At 48.6% G+C, this 16,259-nt stretch overlaps 1 protein-coding gene across 3 annotated transcripts in view; it reads left to right on the forward strand.

The window, feature by feature from the left end:
* Positions 1-16,259, forward strand: part of IGDCC4 (immunoglobulin superfamily DCC subclass member 4) — a 93,100-nt gene that overhangs the window by 59,106 nt on the left and 17,735 nt on the right. For 2 of the 3 annotated variants that reach the window (XM_030497995.1, XM_030497993.1), the window contains exons 5-11: positions 3,611-3,745; positions 6,307-6,462; positions 6,992-7,402; positions 8,133-8,297; positions 9,393-9,530; positions 10,961-11,134; positions 11,722-11,955. In XM_030497995.1, coding sequence (XP_030353855.1) covers positions 3,611-3,745; positions 6,307-6,462; positions 6,992-7,402; positions 8,133-8,297; positions 9,393-9,530; positions 10,961-11,134; positions 11,722-11,955 — 1,413 coding nt within the window. The remainder of the gene's footprint in view (positions 1-3,610; positions 3,746-6,306; positions 6,463-6,991; positions 7,403-8,132; positions 8,298-9,392; positions 9,531-10,960; positions 11,135-11,721; positions 11,956-16,259) is intronic. The other variant, XM_030497994.1, reaches the window with a different exon arrangement.

A 16,259-nucleotide genomic window follows, 5' to 3' on the forward strand; every position in this document is an offset into this window, starting at 1 on the left:
CCATCCTGTCCAGCCAGCCTATTGAGATAGCAAGTGGAAAACGTACTCTAAAGAGGGCTCAGTTTAAAGAGGAGCTTGACTTGTGGGCTTCCTTTGACAGACCCACAGTGAAATACAAAGCTGGAGAGAAATGAGTTTGTGTGTGCAAGCGGTGTAAGGGGCATTCATCCATGCACACACCCCCCCAGGAATGCACTGGGAAAGCAAGCAGAGCTGTTTGGGTTTGTAATACAGTTTCAATAATAATCAGCAACAAACAGACATGGGGTCTGGGCTAATATGTTTTCCCAGTAGTTTTTCAAGGCCGAAGCCAGAGTTTTGTCTGAGAGAGAAGGAAGCAGAAATGGATGTTTGAGCTACAAATGCCTGTGGCTGTTACTGCTCTTGGTTGTCAGAGAGGCACTGAGTTTGACTGTCAGGAAGCCCTGATACTAACTCTGTCTGCCTTCTACAAGGTAAGTATGGAGCTGATAATTAGCTGGTTGCCACCCTTTGGGTCTCCGGGCCTGGTTTCTGCTGGCTGGTTACCTGACCAGCAGTGAGCTCCTTGCTCTTTCCCTTCCAGAGCACCCACATTGCAGGACATGCGGCACCAGAGGGAAGGGTGGCACATGGTGCTACTGCAGGACTGTTCAGGGTGAGGGTGGTGAAGCATTTCCTTGGTCCTTCCCCAGTCAGGAGAAGTTTGAGGCCGCAGCACTTCATGGTGGCTCTGCTAAACCAGGAGGTTGTGGAGCTGGGCTGACTGCTCCTGGGGCTGTTTCAGAGTGAGGGTTTATGCAGCTCATAAAATCCCTCTCCTAGTGACTGACAGCGCTACAAGGCAGCTGTCCAGGGACCGAGTGATGCGGAACAAGAGCCTTCACATGGAGTTTCTGTAACCTGTAAACTGCTTTTGCCAGCCAGCACCTGGGGCCATGCACCTGAATGCAACAGACAAGTGTTTAAGTCAGGTTTGAGGAGCTTTCTCTCTTCCTCTGGCCTAAGCTCGGTAGAGAAAGCTGCTTGGAAATCTGGCAGGGAATATATTGCCATCTGGCTGGTGTTATTTTTTTACTCTAAGTTTATTTTTTTCCCCAGCACTGCAGAAAAGAACAGCTTCTTTTCTCCCGTGTCTTCCCAGCACTGTGGCCTTTCCTGTAATGGCTGCTATAAAAGCCTTTTCCTTCTGGTGCTTTCTCATGTGTTCCCTTCCAAATCCTGGCTGGAAAGCTCCTTCTCCTTGATCTTTCTCTGATGTTGCCTCATCCCTCTCTGCTGTATAGGTAAAGAAAGAGTATGAAACAGAGAAAGGGTAGAGGTCTCATGTGCTGGGCGACCTCACCCACCCAGCTGGGTCTCGCTGGAGTCCCTGCACTCGGTTGTTTTGCAGGAGTAATGATTACTTGTGAATTGTAGTGCTTTGTTGAACTGGAGCTGGAGTTAAAAGAAAGCTGCCATTCCAAAGAGGTTTGCATTTCTCTGATCCTTCAGCTTATGTGCCTGTTGCAGAAGCTGTCATGCCTGGTTTTGCATTAAACCTATTTTCTGTCTCGGTAGCTCTCAAGCACAGCCTTGGTGCCGCAGTTAAGAGTGACCAGGACTTTGATCTGATTGTCAATGAGGCCTCTGAATCCATAGTCTGATGTGGTTTCTTCTTGTTCCTGTTCTGTCCCCAAATTGTCCTGCTGCACCTGGACATGGTGGCTGCGAGGCTGGTGGTGTCTGTAGGTGTGAACGCTGTGAACAGCTCATGTATGAACGCAGCAAAGCCCTGGCCATGCTGGACACACAGCAGGACATTGTATGTGCCTGTACACCCCAGGCCCTCTGTGTGGCACACTTGTTCCACTGGAAAGAGGATAGCCGGCTTGGCTTCTCCTTCGTGCCCCATGGCAGCTCCTATTGCTGGTGTTGGCCAGGGCAGGGGTTGCAGTTCAGTGTGGTCCAGCCCTTGCCCCAGTGGAGACCACGGGCGCTCCTCGATCTCTGCTTCCATCTGCTGGACAAGCTCTGGCTCCTGCTCTCTCACGTTTTCCCTTGGTGCCTCAGGGGTTTTGCTAGTTCCTTTTAAACTGTGCTCATGTAATACTACAGATGGAAATCTCTTTCACACATGTATGGGCTGCAAGAAGATTTCAGTGTTGGACCAACTCTCTTTGGCAAGACTACTGTGCTGGTGTGAACAGCAACAAGCCTGGAGATGGGCTGAGCACAGCACCTTCAGTGCAGCAGTGTATAACCTCCTGCCATGTAGCAGGCCTGTGTGCTGAGGCCAAAACTGCTCTGGTTTATATCACAAGAAAGTCAAGTGTGGATGAGTGTTGCTTGGATGCCACATGAATGGTCAGTGTGGGCCAGGCCAGAGGTGCACCCATTGCAAGTGCCATCTCCAAAAGTGACCACAGCAGATGGTAGAGGAAAGCATGTAAAAAAAACTGGGCAGGGAGAACATGGTGCTTTCCTTGGACACCTCCCTCAGCATCTGACAGTCAGGGATGTGGAAACATCTTGGGCTGGGGACTGCATCGAGACCTTGGTATTTAACAGTCCTGGTAAATGGGTCCTTCATGAGCTTGCCTGAACTTCTTGGGTTTTGCACTCTGCAGCATCTTAGGACAGTGAGTTTGTCCAGTGCAAAGAGGTTCTGCTTTTATTTGTTTGAGACCTGCTGCCAACAGCTTTCTCTGCTAGATCATGGGAGCACCCAGAGCAGGTCTTAGAATTACTTGTACGACGTGACTCCTCTGCAGTTATTTCTCCTTTCATGAGGACGACAACAAAAGTGTCCCTCAGAGTTAGACACACTTGAGAGAGTGCTGGAAGAACAGGGTTGCTGGGTTGTGGAGGGTTATGAACAGTCTGGTCTGCTCAAGAGGGCTCCGGTTGTTTTCATCTGACAACAGAAATTTGGCCGCTGCAAAGGCATTTCCTTAACTTCCCTTAATCCCTGCTCAGCAGTGGGCAGACACAGGCAGAAGGTTCATTTCAAGCAAAAACCATCTGCATCTTGTACTCCAGAAGTTGTGCAATGCAGCCTATAGATCTTCCTGTAAATGCTGCTCAGTTTACTGTTGGCTTTGTCTGTGCGCTTTCTCCTCCAGGTGTGCAATGACTGATTCAGTCTTTGTGCCATCAGGTGAAGGCCTGGACACAAGCTTGACCTCTCTTTGGTGCCATTTACAGCACAGCAGCTGGATGTTAGGATTTGTTTGACCAAGCTACTAGATTCTTTCCGAGCTGTTACAGTGCCTTAGCAAAGGCTGTGTTGTGTTGCTCTGTTTGAGGATAGCAGTGTCTTGTCTCATCTAATTAACAAAACATCCATTTAGCAACAGTTGATGAAGATGCTGGGTTGAAACTCTGTTTATTTTCCACGTGAAAATCCTGCTGCTAATTTTTACTAGGGCGAGCATGATGAGGATAAATCTTCAGGACACCCCTTTGTCCATTTCTTTAGCAAAAACATAGCAATCATGTCAAAGCAAGAACTGCTTTTTCTCCTCCAACTGGCCATGACCCGTTACCACGCGTGAAACAACCCACGGCGTGTGTGGGCTCCACATTCTCTGTTTTTCTAGGGACTTTGCAATTTGGAAGGACAGACTTTCCTTTTTCCTTCTGACTCCAGGTTCCCAGCCAGCAGGAGGAGATGTCACCATCGTCGCTGCTCCTGAGAACACCACGGTGGTGGCTGGTGAGAGCGTGGTGATGGAGTGCATGGCAGCTGCTGATCCCACCCCCTTTGTCTCCTGGATCCGACAGGGTGAGCCTGAGGGATGGGATTAAGTTTTTGTTGTCCAGAGGAACCTGTGGATACTTTATATTTAAAAACATCTATTAAAAAGCTGAGAAATCCGTGGAGCTGGAAGGGTGCTTGTTACAGCAGTACCTAATGACATGGGTGGTGTTGCAGTGTAGGGTGTCCTTGCTAAACTGGAATTACTAATTAAATCTAGAAGGTTACAAAGCATGCAGTTCACTTTATAGTTGGTTGACCTGTGAAATATATGCAGCTCTAATGCCTGGATGCCTTTTGATCTAAATTAGTCATCCTTATTGTATGAGCTTGAGCAGTGAAGGTCATGAGATGGGGTCAGGTCTATGCCATTCCTACAGGGACTCGGAGGTTAGCGGGGATTCTGTGGAATCCGTCTTTGCATCAAAGAAATAACTTGCATGATCTTGCAGGATTATCAAACATGATAAGATTTAATCCTCGCAGTGGCAGGGCATGTTGCTGGAAGGTTTTTATTCACAATCTTACTGTGGTCACACTGGTGATAGAAGGATCAAGCAGAAGCTCAGGTCTCCTCAGAGGTGTACAGATGAGCCAGACTGGCACACGTTACCCAGGGCTGATAGCCTAAGTCATGAGTAGGGTGCTAGTGTCACTTCAAGTGTCGCATCCATCAGATGTGTTTCAGAGGCTCTGCCTGAAGATGTTCTCAGCTCAGGAGTCAGTTCTCCCCTAGAAAAGGCTCTCAGTCATTTCCATAAATCCAGGTCATGATTTAAGACTCCTTTCCCCTGTAACCATTTATTGTGGTTGGTCTTCAGCCCAGACTTGTCCACAGGCAGGGATTTTAGTGTATGTAAATATTTCCTCTTCCCTACAAAAAAAAAGGACCAAAAATATCTCAGAGGATATAACTTTGGATTAAATGTTCTGGCAGAAACGTTTCTGGTTTATCCTGTGCACTTCACAATTCCAGATACATGCTAGATCACTTAATCATTGCTTTGCTGGGAGGTGCTGATGCCTGTAGTAGAGTAGATATTATTAATTATCACTATGAAAGTTTTTGAATGGGAGGAAAAGGAGGAGGAAAGGTTGATGAAAGAGTTCCTTACATGCTTTGTTTTAAAGTGGTTGCTTGGTCTCCCCTGTGCTTCCCAGTGTGGACTCTTCAATTAGAAAAGATGGATTAACAGTGTTAGCAGTTCTGTGTTATACAAGCATGTTTCTTTCCAAGGCTTCATTAAGGAGCAGGCTGGCTTACTGGATGATTAGTCATGTAGGTAACACTGAGTATTGTACCTCCAGGTTGCCAGTTTGGCTCTTGCCACTCTTGGTGGTGTCAGCTAATTGCTACCATCTGGAGTCAGGTTTTCAAACTGCTCCAGTGCAAAAGGGGTGCACGGATTTTCCCCTCCTCTGAGCATGCACACACTGAACTGTGAGGCCATCCAAATACCCCAAAACTGTGGATGGAGGGGGCAGAGGGTCTGATTTCAGCTGCATGCCCTGCTGCTGGTGCTAAGTAGGTGCAGCTGCTCACAGTGGAGGTGGAGAGCTTGCATCTGTCTGGAAATACAGGCTCAGTTGAATCTCTGAGAGGTAAAGGTGAGCTTTTGCTGTCTGAAAGACATCCATGCTTTTGCAGGTGGAGAGGGACCAAGTCTGGTGTTGCACAGCTCTGCACAGACTGGCTGGCTGTGCCAGAGCTGGCCATGGGTACCTGACCTCCCGTCCATGCCTTTCCTTGCCCATACTCTGTCCCCAGCTCCTGGCTTTGCTCTCCTCCACTCATTCAGAGGTGCCAACGCCACGGTCCCCATGTTTCTCACACTGGAGCAGTGCTGACAATAAGCAGTGCCCAGCACCAGTCTGTGACATGCTGAGGAGCCCAGGGCTATTGGAAGCTGTAGAAGGAGGCTCATCTTCTGGCCAGGGATCCAGAGCCACCCTTTCCTCCTTCCCTCCTCAGCAGTGCTGAGCATCTGGCCAGGAGAATGGGGAGAGGGCAGCTTACGGTCGAAGCATCAGAGCCACACGGAGAACCAGGTGTCTTCCTGATATCCTGCAGATCAGGAGCCAAGCTGGGGGCAAAGAATGAATTGGGAAGCTCAATAAATTTGGGTTCATGTGTGGGACCCAGAGGAAGGAAGAATCCCTGAGCTGTTAGTGATTCAGTGCTCTTGCTGACATCTGCATTAATGAGTGAGGGGAGGAGGTGTGTGTGTTCGTGCTTGGGGATCATCAGGCAGATCCAGCAGCTTTTCCAAGATGTGTGTTAGCATAGCTTTTCCTTGAATGTGCTTTTCCTAGGGGTTCTCATTGCAAGGCACACCCTAGGTGTCAGAGACTGTTTTGATCCAAAACAGAACAACTTCACTTATTACAGGCTAAGCTAAGCCTTGGGCCAATGTTGGCTTGGGCTGGCTGATGCTTGATCAAATGCGGTGGAGTGTCCCAGCAGGAATCCTCTTCTGGGCTGGGATTTGGGGTCTGGGGGTCTCTCCACTCCCCAGCTGTGATCCTGGCTCTTCACAAGCCCTCATAAAGGGGGCTGCCTCCCAATTTGTGCATGTTTCTTCCTGCAGATGGAAAGCCTGTTTCCACAGATGTGATTGTGCTGGGCCGGACAAACCTCCTCATCCCTTCCAGCCAGCCCCATCACTCGGGGGTGTACGTCTGCCGTGCTAACAAACCCCAGACCAGGCAGTTCGTCACAGCCGCGGCTGAGCTCCGGGTCCTTGGTGAGTAGAGAGCAGGGTAAATGCTCCAGGTTGAAACCCTGACCAGGTAGGTGTGGATTATGTGGACCAACATCCAGGAGATACCCAAGAAGTTGTGTCCATGGCCCGTGCTGGGTAAGATGGGAGCCAGGTTAGAGCCAGGAGGCCGTGGGTTGGGATAGCTCTCAGTGGGAGTGTCTCCTCCTTAATTTGGGGTTTAGTTCCTTGTATTTACTGAACCGTTTTATGCCTTATTCTTGTTCTCCAGGGTTCCCTCATGGAAATCTGTATCAGCAATTAACTTTCAGTATCGTGGAAGCCAGCAGGGAGAACAGCCTAGGATCAGGGAGCGCAGCACATGATTGATAGAGAATTTATTTTTCCTTTTGGACAGAGTCTAAATTAAGCCTCTAGAGTCTGCCTGGCAAATCCTATCTTGTAAGCAAAGCTGCTACTGAATAAAACATAGCACTGAGTGGGGAGGAGAAGGGATTTGCTTTGCTATCTTTTCCTCCTCCTTCCTGCATTAATTTGTCCTCTCTCCTCCCAGCTAAACCCAGCATCTCCCAGGCTCCTGAAACCATCTCACGCACCCGTGCCAGCACAGCCCGGTTTGTGTGCAAGGCAGAGGGGGAGCCAGCCCCAACCATCCAGTGGCTGAAGAACGGGGAGACCATCCTCTCCAACGGGCGGGTGAAGGTGCAGAGCAGTGGGAGCCTTGTCATCAATCAGATCGGGCTGGAGGATGCTGGCTACTACCAGTGCGTGGCTGAGAACAGCCTGGGCATGGCTTGTGCCACTGCCAAGCTCTCGGTGATCGTGCGGGAGGGTTTGCCCAGTGCTCCCAAGAAAGTGTCAGCCGTGTCCCTCTCCAGCACCACTGTCCTTGTGTCCTGGGAGCGGCCAGAGTACAACAGCGAGCAGATCATCGGCTTCTCCTTACATTACCAGCGGGCTGTGGGTAGGTGTTTACCACACAGCTGTGTTGCAGCCACAAGACGCAAAACACAGGTTGATTTTCTTTCCCAGCTAGTGACAAGTGTGAGGCAATTCCAGTTAGTTTAGCCCTTTTCATTGCAGGTGAAGGAATTTTCTCTTGGAATCAGTGTCAGCCTGTGACAGTGCCTGTGGATTAGCCAACATATATTAACTTGTTGACCAGCAGCAGCATATCCATGTAGCTGAGCTGTCTGGATTCTAGTGAGACCAGGCACTTCTGGAAACCTCTGTTGTTTACTTTTTCCTCCAGCACATTGATTTTATATGCAAAGGGTGTGATTTTTTAATGGAGATACTAAATAGCTACATTGTGTACAGGGATAGTCATTAAATTATTCACACCCAGAATATGAAGTGAGGCATTCGGGTCTCACGGGGTCTGTCTTCCCAAGCAGCCAACAAGCCAATACTCTTGCTGAACTGTTGCCAGAGCTCCTCTGAAAATTAAGCTGATAACATCAGCTGCTTTAGCATGGATTAAAGAACTTGAGTCAAAAAGGAGATGTTAACATTGAGGCATCGAATGTTTCTCCCCAGAGAATTCACGTAAGTGGGTTTTGTGCAGTTACTGGGGGAACTGGAGAAGTGATTTTTAAGGTGGTATTACACTATGGACCTTGTGAGTGAAGTGATCTTTCATGGAGTGTCTTGCCAGCTCACTGACCTGCTGATCAGTGTCTCCTTTGTTGTAGGAACAGATAACGTGGAATACCAGTTTGCTGTTAATAATGATACCACTGAGCTGCAAGTCAAGGACCTAGAACCCAATACCAACTATGTCTTCTACGTGGTTGCATATTCTCAGCTCGGTGCCAGCCGGACATCCTCGTCCATCATTGTTCAGACCCTGGAGGATGGTGCGTTGAATTACATGGGTACTGGTGCCTATAAAATGTTCTTGATGTGTTCCATGGTGAGCACTGAATATGCTGTGGAGAATAGTATCAGCTCCTAGAAACCTAAACTTGCTTGCTGCTCCTTCTTGTCAGAAGCCGTTTAAAAACAACCCCAAACAACAAACCAGACCACCCGAAACCAAAGCACTCTGGTCTGATCATCAGCTTGGGTGATGAAGAGCATGAAAATGACCTAGCTGACAGTATAGCCCGTGAGAATCCTTCAGGAACTACAGTCAGCTCCTCTGGGCTTTCATCTAGCTAATGCAGTATTGCTCCAAACTTGACTCTGGGCCAGACTTGATTTCAACTCGGGAGAAAGACATTTATTGCAATTTATAGGGGTGGGAGCAGCCTGGAGGTTGGATCCCTTAAGAGCCAATAGTTTGTGTTGATTTTGCCACTTATCATGTAGCATTTTGCAAGCAGTAAGGGCAGAGTGCCAGAAGGACAGCAGCCCAGCAGGGGAGGACATGTACAGCTTTCAACAGACTGCAGGACAGAGGCAAGAAGTGGTGGTTTTGGCAGACCTCATGCAAGCCCCTGGTGTGCTGCAGGGTCCATTATGTGGTTTTAATACTCCTGACAGTGAGCTGCGTGGTCCCACATGTATATGTCTGAAGCCTGAAAAGCTGAGTTGAAAGCATGAAAGCTGCTTGCAGCACAGAGCTGTGATTCTTGAGGGAATGGGGATTCCCAGACTGAAGTCTGGATCTGTGAGCCATTTCCTTCAGTGTGTCCTTCATGCTCCATAGGCTGATTAGCTGGTCTGTGCTACCTTGCCCAGTTTGCAGTGCACGTGGGGTCCCTAGGGAGCAGTGATCAGCCTGTTGAAGCTGAGCAGCCCACCATCTCCCCTCCCCAGACACCACACTGGTTCTCTGAGCTGTTGAAGAGCTGTGGGTATTGATTCCCCCTGGGCCAGAGAGCATGTCACCAGTGGCTGTGGCAGGGCCAGGACCAGGTAGTGGCCTCCAGCCAGCTCCAAGAGGTGGCAGAGATGTGTTGAGGTCTTGCCCTGGTCTTTGCTGACTTCTCCTTGTTGTTTCTACCCAGTTCCTAGTGCTGCCCCTCAGCTGTCCCTGTCGAGCATGACTCCTGGTGACATCCGTGTGACGTGGCTGCCTCCCCCTCCAGAGCTGAGTAACGGCAAGATAACGAAGTACAAGATCGACTACTGCACCCTCAAGGAAGGTGAGGAAATAGGGGGTTGTGTATTCTGCTCCAGCAGAGCAGTGTTAACATTTGAGGGGAGAAGGGACAGAGGGACCCCTTCTTACCCAAGGGAGGACAACACCCCTCTCGTAGCCTGCCTCTGCGGGTGGTGGTCACAGCAGTGCTGGTGCTGTGCTGCTTCACCGTGCTTCTAGGTGTCTTCTCTGATCACGGAGGAACCTGTGTCCCCAGGGGAATGGCCTGGGCCTGGTGCTTGAGTGTTTGTGCTGCCCCATGAGTGTCTAACCCTCTGCACTGTGTGTTTTGGGGGAAGAGCTTTGTGCTGGTCGGGGAAGAAGGTTAAATGCATTTTATTCCTTTAAAATGGAGTCTAATTGAAGGGATCCTTGGGGAGGGGGAGGGAAAAAGCAAGTAACCTGGCCAGGCTGTGTTGTTCTATTGTTGAGTTTTATCTGGGTTTATTTATATTGTCAGATGCTCTAAGAAGCCTTCAGCAGGGATGGTAACATTTACCTGTGCTGGATGCGGCTGTTCCAATTCCACGTGGGCTTGCTTTGCAAATCCTTCTGGGTATTTGCTCTTAAAACTGTCAAAGCTCTGCAGCTTCTCACTTCTCAGGGTCATGATTCTTACCAACAGAAGGGTGGGGAGTGTGATGAAGGGCTGGACATGCTCCCATGTGTTTGATCTGGATTAGTAGTCTGTGCTGTGACTCCTGGCTCTTTGATTTTCACTCTGAGCCTGCCTGTGGCTCTGTGGCATCGTAAAACCTTGGAAATATGCGCAATCCAGGGATCACACTCAGCAATATGCTGTTGCGTAGCAGGGACAGTGCTCCCAGCTGACTTTACAACAGGTGAAGCTGAAAAGCAAGACCTTTGCATTCACCAAACAGGCAGTATGAATCTTCAGCAAGACCCATAAGTTGTTACAGTGAAAATCCCAAGCCATCTCAGTTTGAATTTCCTGTTATCTCCCTCATGAACTTGGGTGGGCTGAAGAGGGAGATGTAAAACCTCAGCCTGGCCTGAGCGGAGGTGTGAATTTTGCAGAGAGCAAGATTGCTGGACAGTTCTGGTTCAAATTAAGGTGAGGATTTTAATACAGCAGTGAGAAGCACTGGAATGTACCATCAGCTCCCATTGACATGCACATGTTCTGCCATCACATCATCAGCAACAAGGTTTCTGACAGCTCCCCTCCAGGCAGGCTCAGTGGTGCTGAAGGCAATGCGTAGATTTGAATGTGATGAAGGGAGTTGTCAGTCAGGATATCAGCTCTGCCCAGCCTTCAGTTCTAGTTTTTCCTGGTGGCATGAGATTGCACAGGGCAAGGCCAGCCCAAGGCGTGCAGGCCATGTGGGGGTAGCTGGGCTTTGTGGCTTCTTCTCAGCTGAATTCCCTTTGACTGGGAAAACCATGTTTTCAATGGTGTCCCCTTGCTTCCAGCAGATCAGGTAACCTCCATTGAAGTGGGTGGAAATGAGACACAAATCACTCTCTACTCACTCCATCCCAACAAAGTGTACAAAGTGCGCATCGCAGCCAGCACCAGCGTGGGCTACGGGGCCCCCTCCGAGTGGACCCAGCACCGGACTCCTGACAGAGACAACCAGACACATGGTAGGAGGCTGGGTAGTGCCTGGGGTCTGGGGCAGGGTGTGCAGGACACTGGGGAACTTGAGGCATAATCAGAGATACTTGCTTTCATTGGTGAATTACAAGCACTGGTTTTGATTAGACCAAAGCACCCACCTTTATCTTTCTGTTCATTAGCCCCTGCATGTCTTGCTGCTTGCCTGGGTAGTGGGTCCTTCCTCCCTCCATGTGCAGCTGTGAAAATTCTTCAGAAAGAAAAAATAAAACCCCCAAGCCCCAATGTTATGACATTTGGGAGTGGACAGACAATTCTGCCAAGCAGAGTTGAGCCCAAACCGAACTCCAGCAGTGGTTAAAGACGGTGGCATCTCAGAATATATTGAGAAACTGCCATAGTGGCTTTGTGACATTGTTCTTTACTGCATCACCCAGAAGTCAACAGTAAAGCATAACTGTACCACTCTCCACTGTCAGACAGTGGAGACATCCAGGTCACAGAACAGCCTTTCCTCACAGCACTCCCTCACTACCATGGACAGGAAGGATTCAGTGGAGCAGGGGAATGCAGACAACTGGCTGAACATTTTTCTCTTGTCTTGTTCTTCTTCTAGTTCCATTTGCCCCGACAGAATTAAAAGTCCGAGCGAAGATGGAGTCTCTGCTGATAACGTGGCAGCCCCCAGCCAACCATGCCCAGATATCTGGCTACAAGCTCTACTACCGAGAAGTGGGCCCAGAGGAGTCCAGCGATGAAAGCCCTTTGGATGGTGCTGAGGATGAGAGCTGGGACGTAGGACCCATAAAACTAAAGAAGAAAGTGAAGCAGTACGAGCTCACTCGACTAGGTTAGCTGCTTCCATCTCTTAGTAGTTGGTGTGGAAACCCAGGGTCTGTCTTGCACTTGGTAGCAGTCCCTTGAGATGATTCCAAGAGTTGTCTGCTTGGCTGCAAATACATAGGACCATGTGAGCTGTTTTAAGAGCCCCCAGAATAATTTCTGGCATGGGGTGTTTGGGGCTTGTTCTGAGCAAAGTTTAAAACACAGACATTTCTGATGCCAGTGTAGCAGGGATTGTATTTTTAACCAAGGGCTACTAATACACTTAGTATACACTAATAAATGGATCTGAATCAATTAGTGTTTTTATTGTGTCACCATAAAGAGTGCCTAGATTAAAATCTCCAGTCAGGACAATGATCTCTCCTTCTCTGTGTATTCCAAAGGAGCTGCATCATTGCATGGTATTTGAAACCTCTCTGTATTAAAATGCAGAGATGGGTTAATTCACAGCATACTAATTTGGGATCAGTATTCTCCTCCACCTGCCCCTAGGGGATAGAATGGTGAGTGTCCATGGCTGGAGAGCAAGTCTGCACCACAGTCAGATGTGCCTGCCTGGCTAACTACGCTTGGCAATTCCCATAAGGAGTTAATGTTTCTAATGTCTGATCATACTAATTAGTTGATTTGCTCGTGGATACAGGATAGAGAGAGAGGAGAGTCATGTCAGATCCTTGAAACAGGATTCTACTTCTTAGAGTTCTTCCATCCCTCACTTCATGCTTCATCCCTGTTACTGCCCAGTGAGCTGGGACTGCAGGGCTGGTGTTTCTCATGCTGGTTCATCTTGTACATCCAGCATGTACATTATACATGGTGTAAAGGTCAGGCTGCAGCACCTGGAAAGACAGTTTGTGTCATCACTAAGTAGGTTTCCAGCTACGTGCAGCCATCCTGCCACTGAGAGAGTGTTAACAGTTATGAGTTTCTCTGAAGAATTTAGGTCTGTAATTATTGCACTGAGGAAACCACATGTGAACATCATCACGCTGCTCTAACCACTGGCAAGTCAGTTAGCAGAGGGACTCGGGAACGGGCTGAATTGATTCCAAATGCTCTGGCACGATGATGCTGAGAAGGCTGCTTGTTCTTCTGTAATTACTTCCTTAAATTTGGGCATCCGTCAAGCCCTAATGGCTTCCTTATGATTTTGGTGGTTGTGGATCAGCTATCATTGTGTCAGGAAGAGAGTCTCAGGTTTCTTCAAGCCGTGGATGTTCTTTTTTCTCCCCCTTGCACTGTTGAATGACGTGCTCTTGCATGTGTATAGTAAAGGAAGGGGTCAGGAATCTGGCTGTGCTGAGAAAGGCAGGGGTCCGGACATGCAACAAGGATGAGGAGTGGTTGGGATTTAGAAGGGTTTAGTTTTATGGTGGGGAGCTACCCTGCACAGGTACTTACATCTGCATTGGGTGTCTTGTAGGCAGGGTGGGTAGCAGGCTCAGGAGAGCCTGGCAGCCCTAATGTGATCTCTGCTGCTGCACACTGGCTGATGGGGAGTCAGCCTGGGGATTTTCCAGCTCAGGGATGTCTGAGTCCAACTCCCTGATCGCTGCAGGGCTGACCAGAAGTTAAAGCAAATTCTTAAGGGCATTGTCCAAATGCCTCTTAACAGTGACAGGCTTGGGGCATTGAACACCTCTCTAGGAAGCCTGTTCCAGTGTTTGAAATGGTGTCAGGAAATCTCAGGGTTGGGCACTGGGAATACAAGGCGGTAGCTCAGGCATGGTTGCATACCATGTCAGTGCAAACAAGGTCCAGCTTCAGACAGAGGTTGGATGGGTGTGCAGAAAGCACCTTTAGATACAGCTTCCTGAGCACAGTTACTCTTTATTCACAGCGACAGCACAACTATTAAACCAGCAAAGATCCCTGCCCATGTTTCCCTCCCCAAGTTTCCTGTACCATTAAGCTGTGTTTTAGGTTCCTTGTGCTGGTCCTGTGCAAGATTCTTGTTTTGTCTTCTCTTGCGCTGGCTGGTCCTGCTGACACGGTGCCAGCTTTGTCCATCACCTCTCCTCTATCCCACAGACATCCTCATCCTTTGCCTTAACCCCACCATCTGGCTTCTTGGTTTTGCCTTTGGTGATGACTCTGCTCTCTCCATTTAAGCTGAAATAAGACAAGATTTTTCTCTCTCATGCTCATGCAAGCCTCTGGAGCAAATCGTGTCTCCTTAGAGTGACATCACTAATGACATGTATCTTTTCAGAGAGGAAAGAGCTGAAATCCCATGACAGAGGAGGGCAGCTGTTTGGAGGCACAGAAGAAATAACAGCAATGTCATGAGCCCACAAAATCAGAAGGAGCTGTCCTGAATCACCAGGAGGGCTTTTCCCTGAGAAATTTCCATTGATTTCCATGTTCTGTCAGTTCCTCTCCGTACAGGCATGCAACTACCAGGGCCATAATTTACATGAAAAATAAACAGTCAGGATCTGATCCTCTCTTCCACATTTCTATGACGGAAGATTGCATTCTTCTGGGAATGACTCCCTGGAGATCAGGGTATTTTCCCACTTAGAGGGAAGTATGGCATATGGCATCTGGCCAGTATGAACACCTTGAAAAACTAAATGAAACAACATATTTAGCATATTGGATATATTATGCAGTCATCCAGATTAGTGATTTGAAATGATCTGGACTAGATTATTCTGCTTATATTTAATGTATGATGGAATGCAGTGAAATACATCTGTTTTCATGCTGCCTACTAGCTTCTTGACAGCTTGATAGAGCTTTATGTCTGCATGTTCTAAGAGCTTGAACATCTGGGCCTGTGTATAAAACTTGAAGCCAAGCCTCTGACTGAGAAATCCAAAATACCCCTATTTTCAGAAAGTGAATTGCTGGATCTTGTAGTAGAGCTCCCCTGGCTCCACATGTAAGTGGCTGCTGTATTGATCCTACCTGGGGATGGAGATGGAAAGCTTGTCCTTTCCTTCACTTCTCCAATAGGAGCTGCATCGCATCTGTGAGCTCTTCCTCATCGTTTTGGATCACATCATCCACGATGAGCTCGTGCCCCAGCCAAATCCTCAGGCAGGAGGCAGAGTGCATGTGCTGGCGAGGGACAGGCTGTGGGGTCCTTTATTCCACCAAGCCCATGGTCCCAGCATTTGAACATTGAGTGCGCTTTGGTCTCATCCCCCTTGTGTGGGTTTGAAATGTTTTCCTGTGCCTGGAGAATGTGAAAATGCAGATCAGGCACCTTGGGGGCAGACAAAGCTCTGTTTGCTTTTGGGATTCTTTTGGAGAGAAAAATGTGGCTGAACTGTTTTTGTATTCTGAGTGTGACCATGTGTTGTGGAGCCTTTGGTAATTGGTACCATTAGCCTCCGGGAGCGTAATCAGCACAGTCCTAATAAAATTGGCATCAAATAAGGAAGGTTTTATTCTGCTTACGTTGTCTGGCAAAGGGAGCAGTGATCTGTCAGGGCAGGGAATGAGCAGGCACATCCCAAATTAACCAACTTCATCAATGCACTGCAGTCAGAGGGAGTCTGGGCTGGTCTTGCTGAGCTGCTGAATGGGCTGGCTGCTGAAGGGAGGAGTTGGCAAGTGTCTTATCTGAGAACTTTGTATATCCCAAGTTGTTTCCTTGAGTAAACATCTCTCTTAAAACCCCCTCAGATGTTACTTAACACAGGAGGGGAGTGTTTCAGCTGGTGAAAGGCAGAGGAAAGACATAAATGAATTTTGGACCAGGGCAGCACTGCTTGGAGATAGAGCACCCTGTCCTGCTGCTCAGTTTGGGTCCAAACGTGAGGTTCCCCACAGAGTGCGTGGCTGTCTGATGAGAAGAGTGTGTAGTGAGCACCCTCAGGTTTCTGGTGTGGGGTTTCTGTGCACTGTTGCTTTTCTCAATCAAGAAACTCTGCTGTGGAGGCCAAATAATCACCAACAAAAGCTGCCAGTGACTTAACAGGGTGTGGGGGGACTTGCTGGCAGGAAGATCCTCACAGCAGTGAATACATCAGAGAGGACTTTAGAAATGGGAGGTACATTTTGGAGAGATGTCCTCACTCCTCATGAATAAACAGTGCAGTGCATCCACTTCCATGGGGGAGAGAGAGGAGTCATTGTGCATGGGTTTCTTTAGTAGTTTGCAAGGGAGAAAGCTCAGGAGATCCAGAGGTGATGTACCGTAGGTCAGGACACTGGTTAACCCTCGGTGGCTGGGGCAGGGCCACTTGCTGCTGCTAATTTCTGTTATAAGTGAGGAGAGAACTAGAGAGTAGCTGTGATGGTTTGTGCACCAGCTGTGAGACAGTGTTGAGTGGGAAAGCCTGTAAGGAGAAGGGG

This window comes from Strigops habroptila, chromosome 9, assembly GCF_004027225.2.
Source record: "Strigops habroptila isolate Jane chromosome 9, bStrHab1.2.pri, whole genome shotgun sequence".
In the NCBI taxonomy this organism is placed as follows: Eukaryota; Metazoa; Chordata; class Aves; order Psittaciformes; family Psittacidae; genus Strigops; species Strigops habroptila.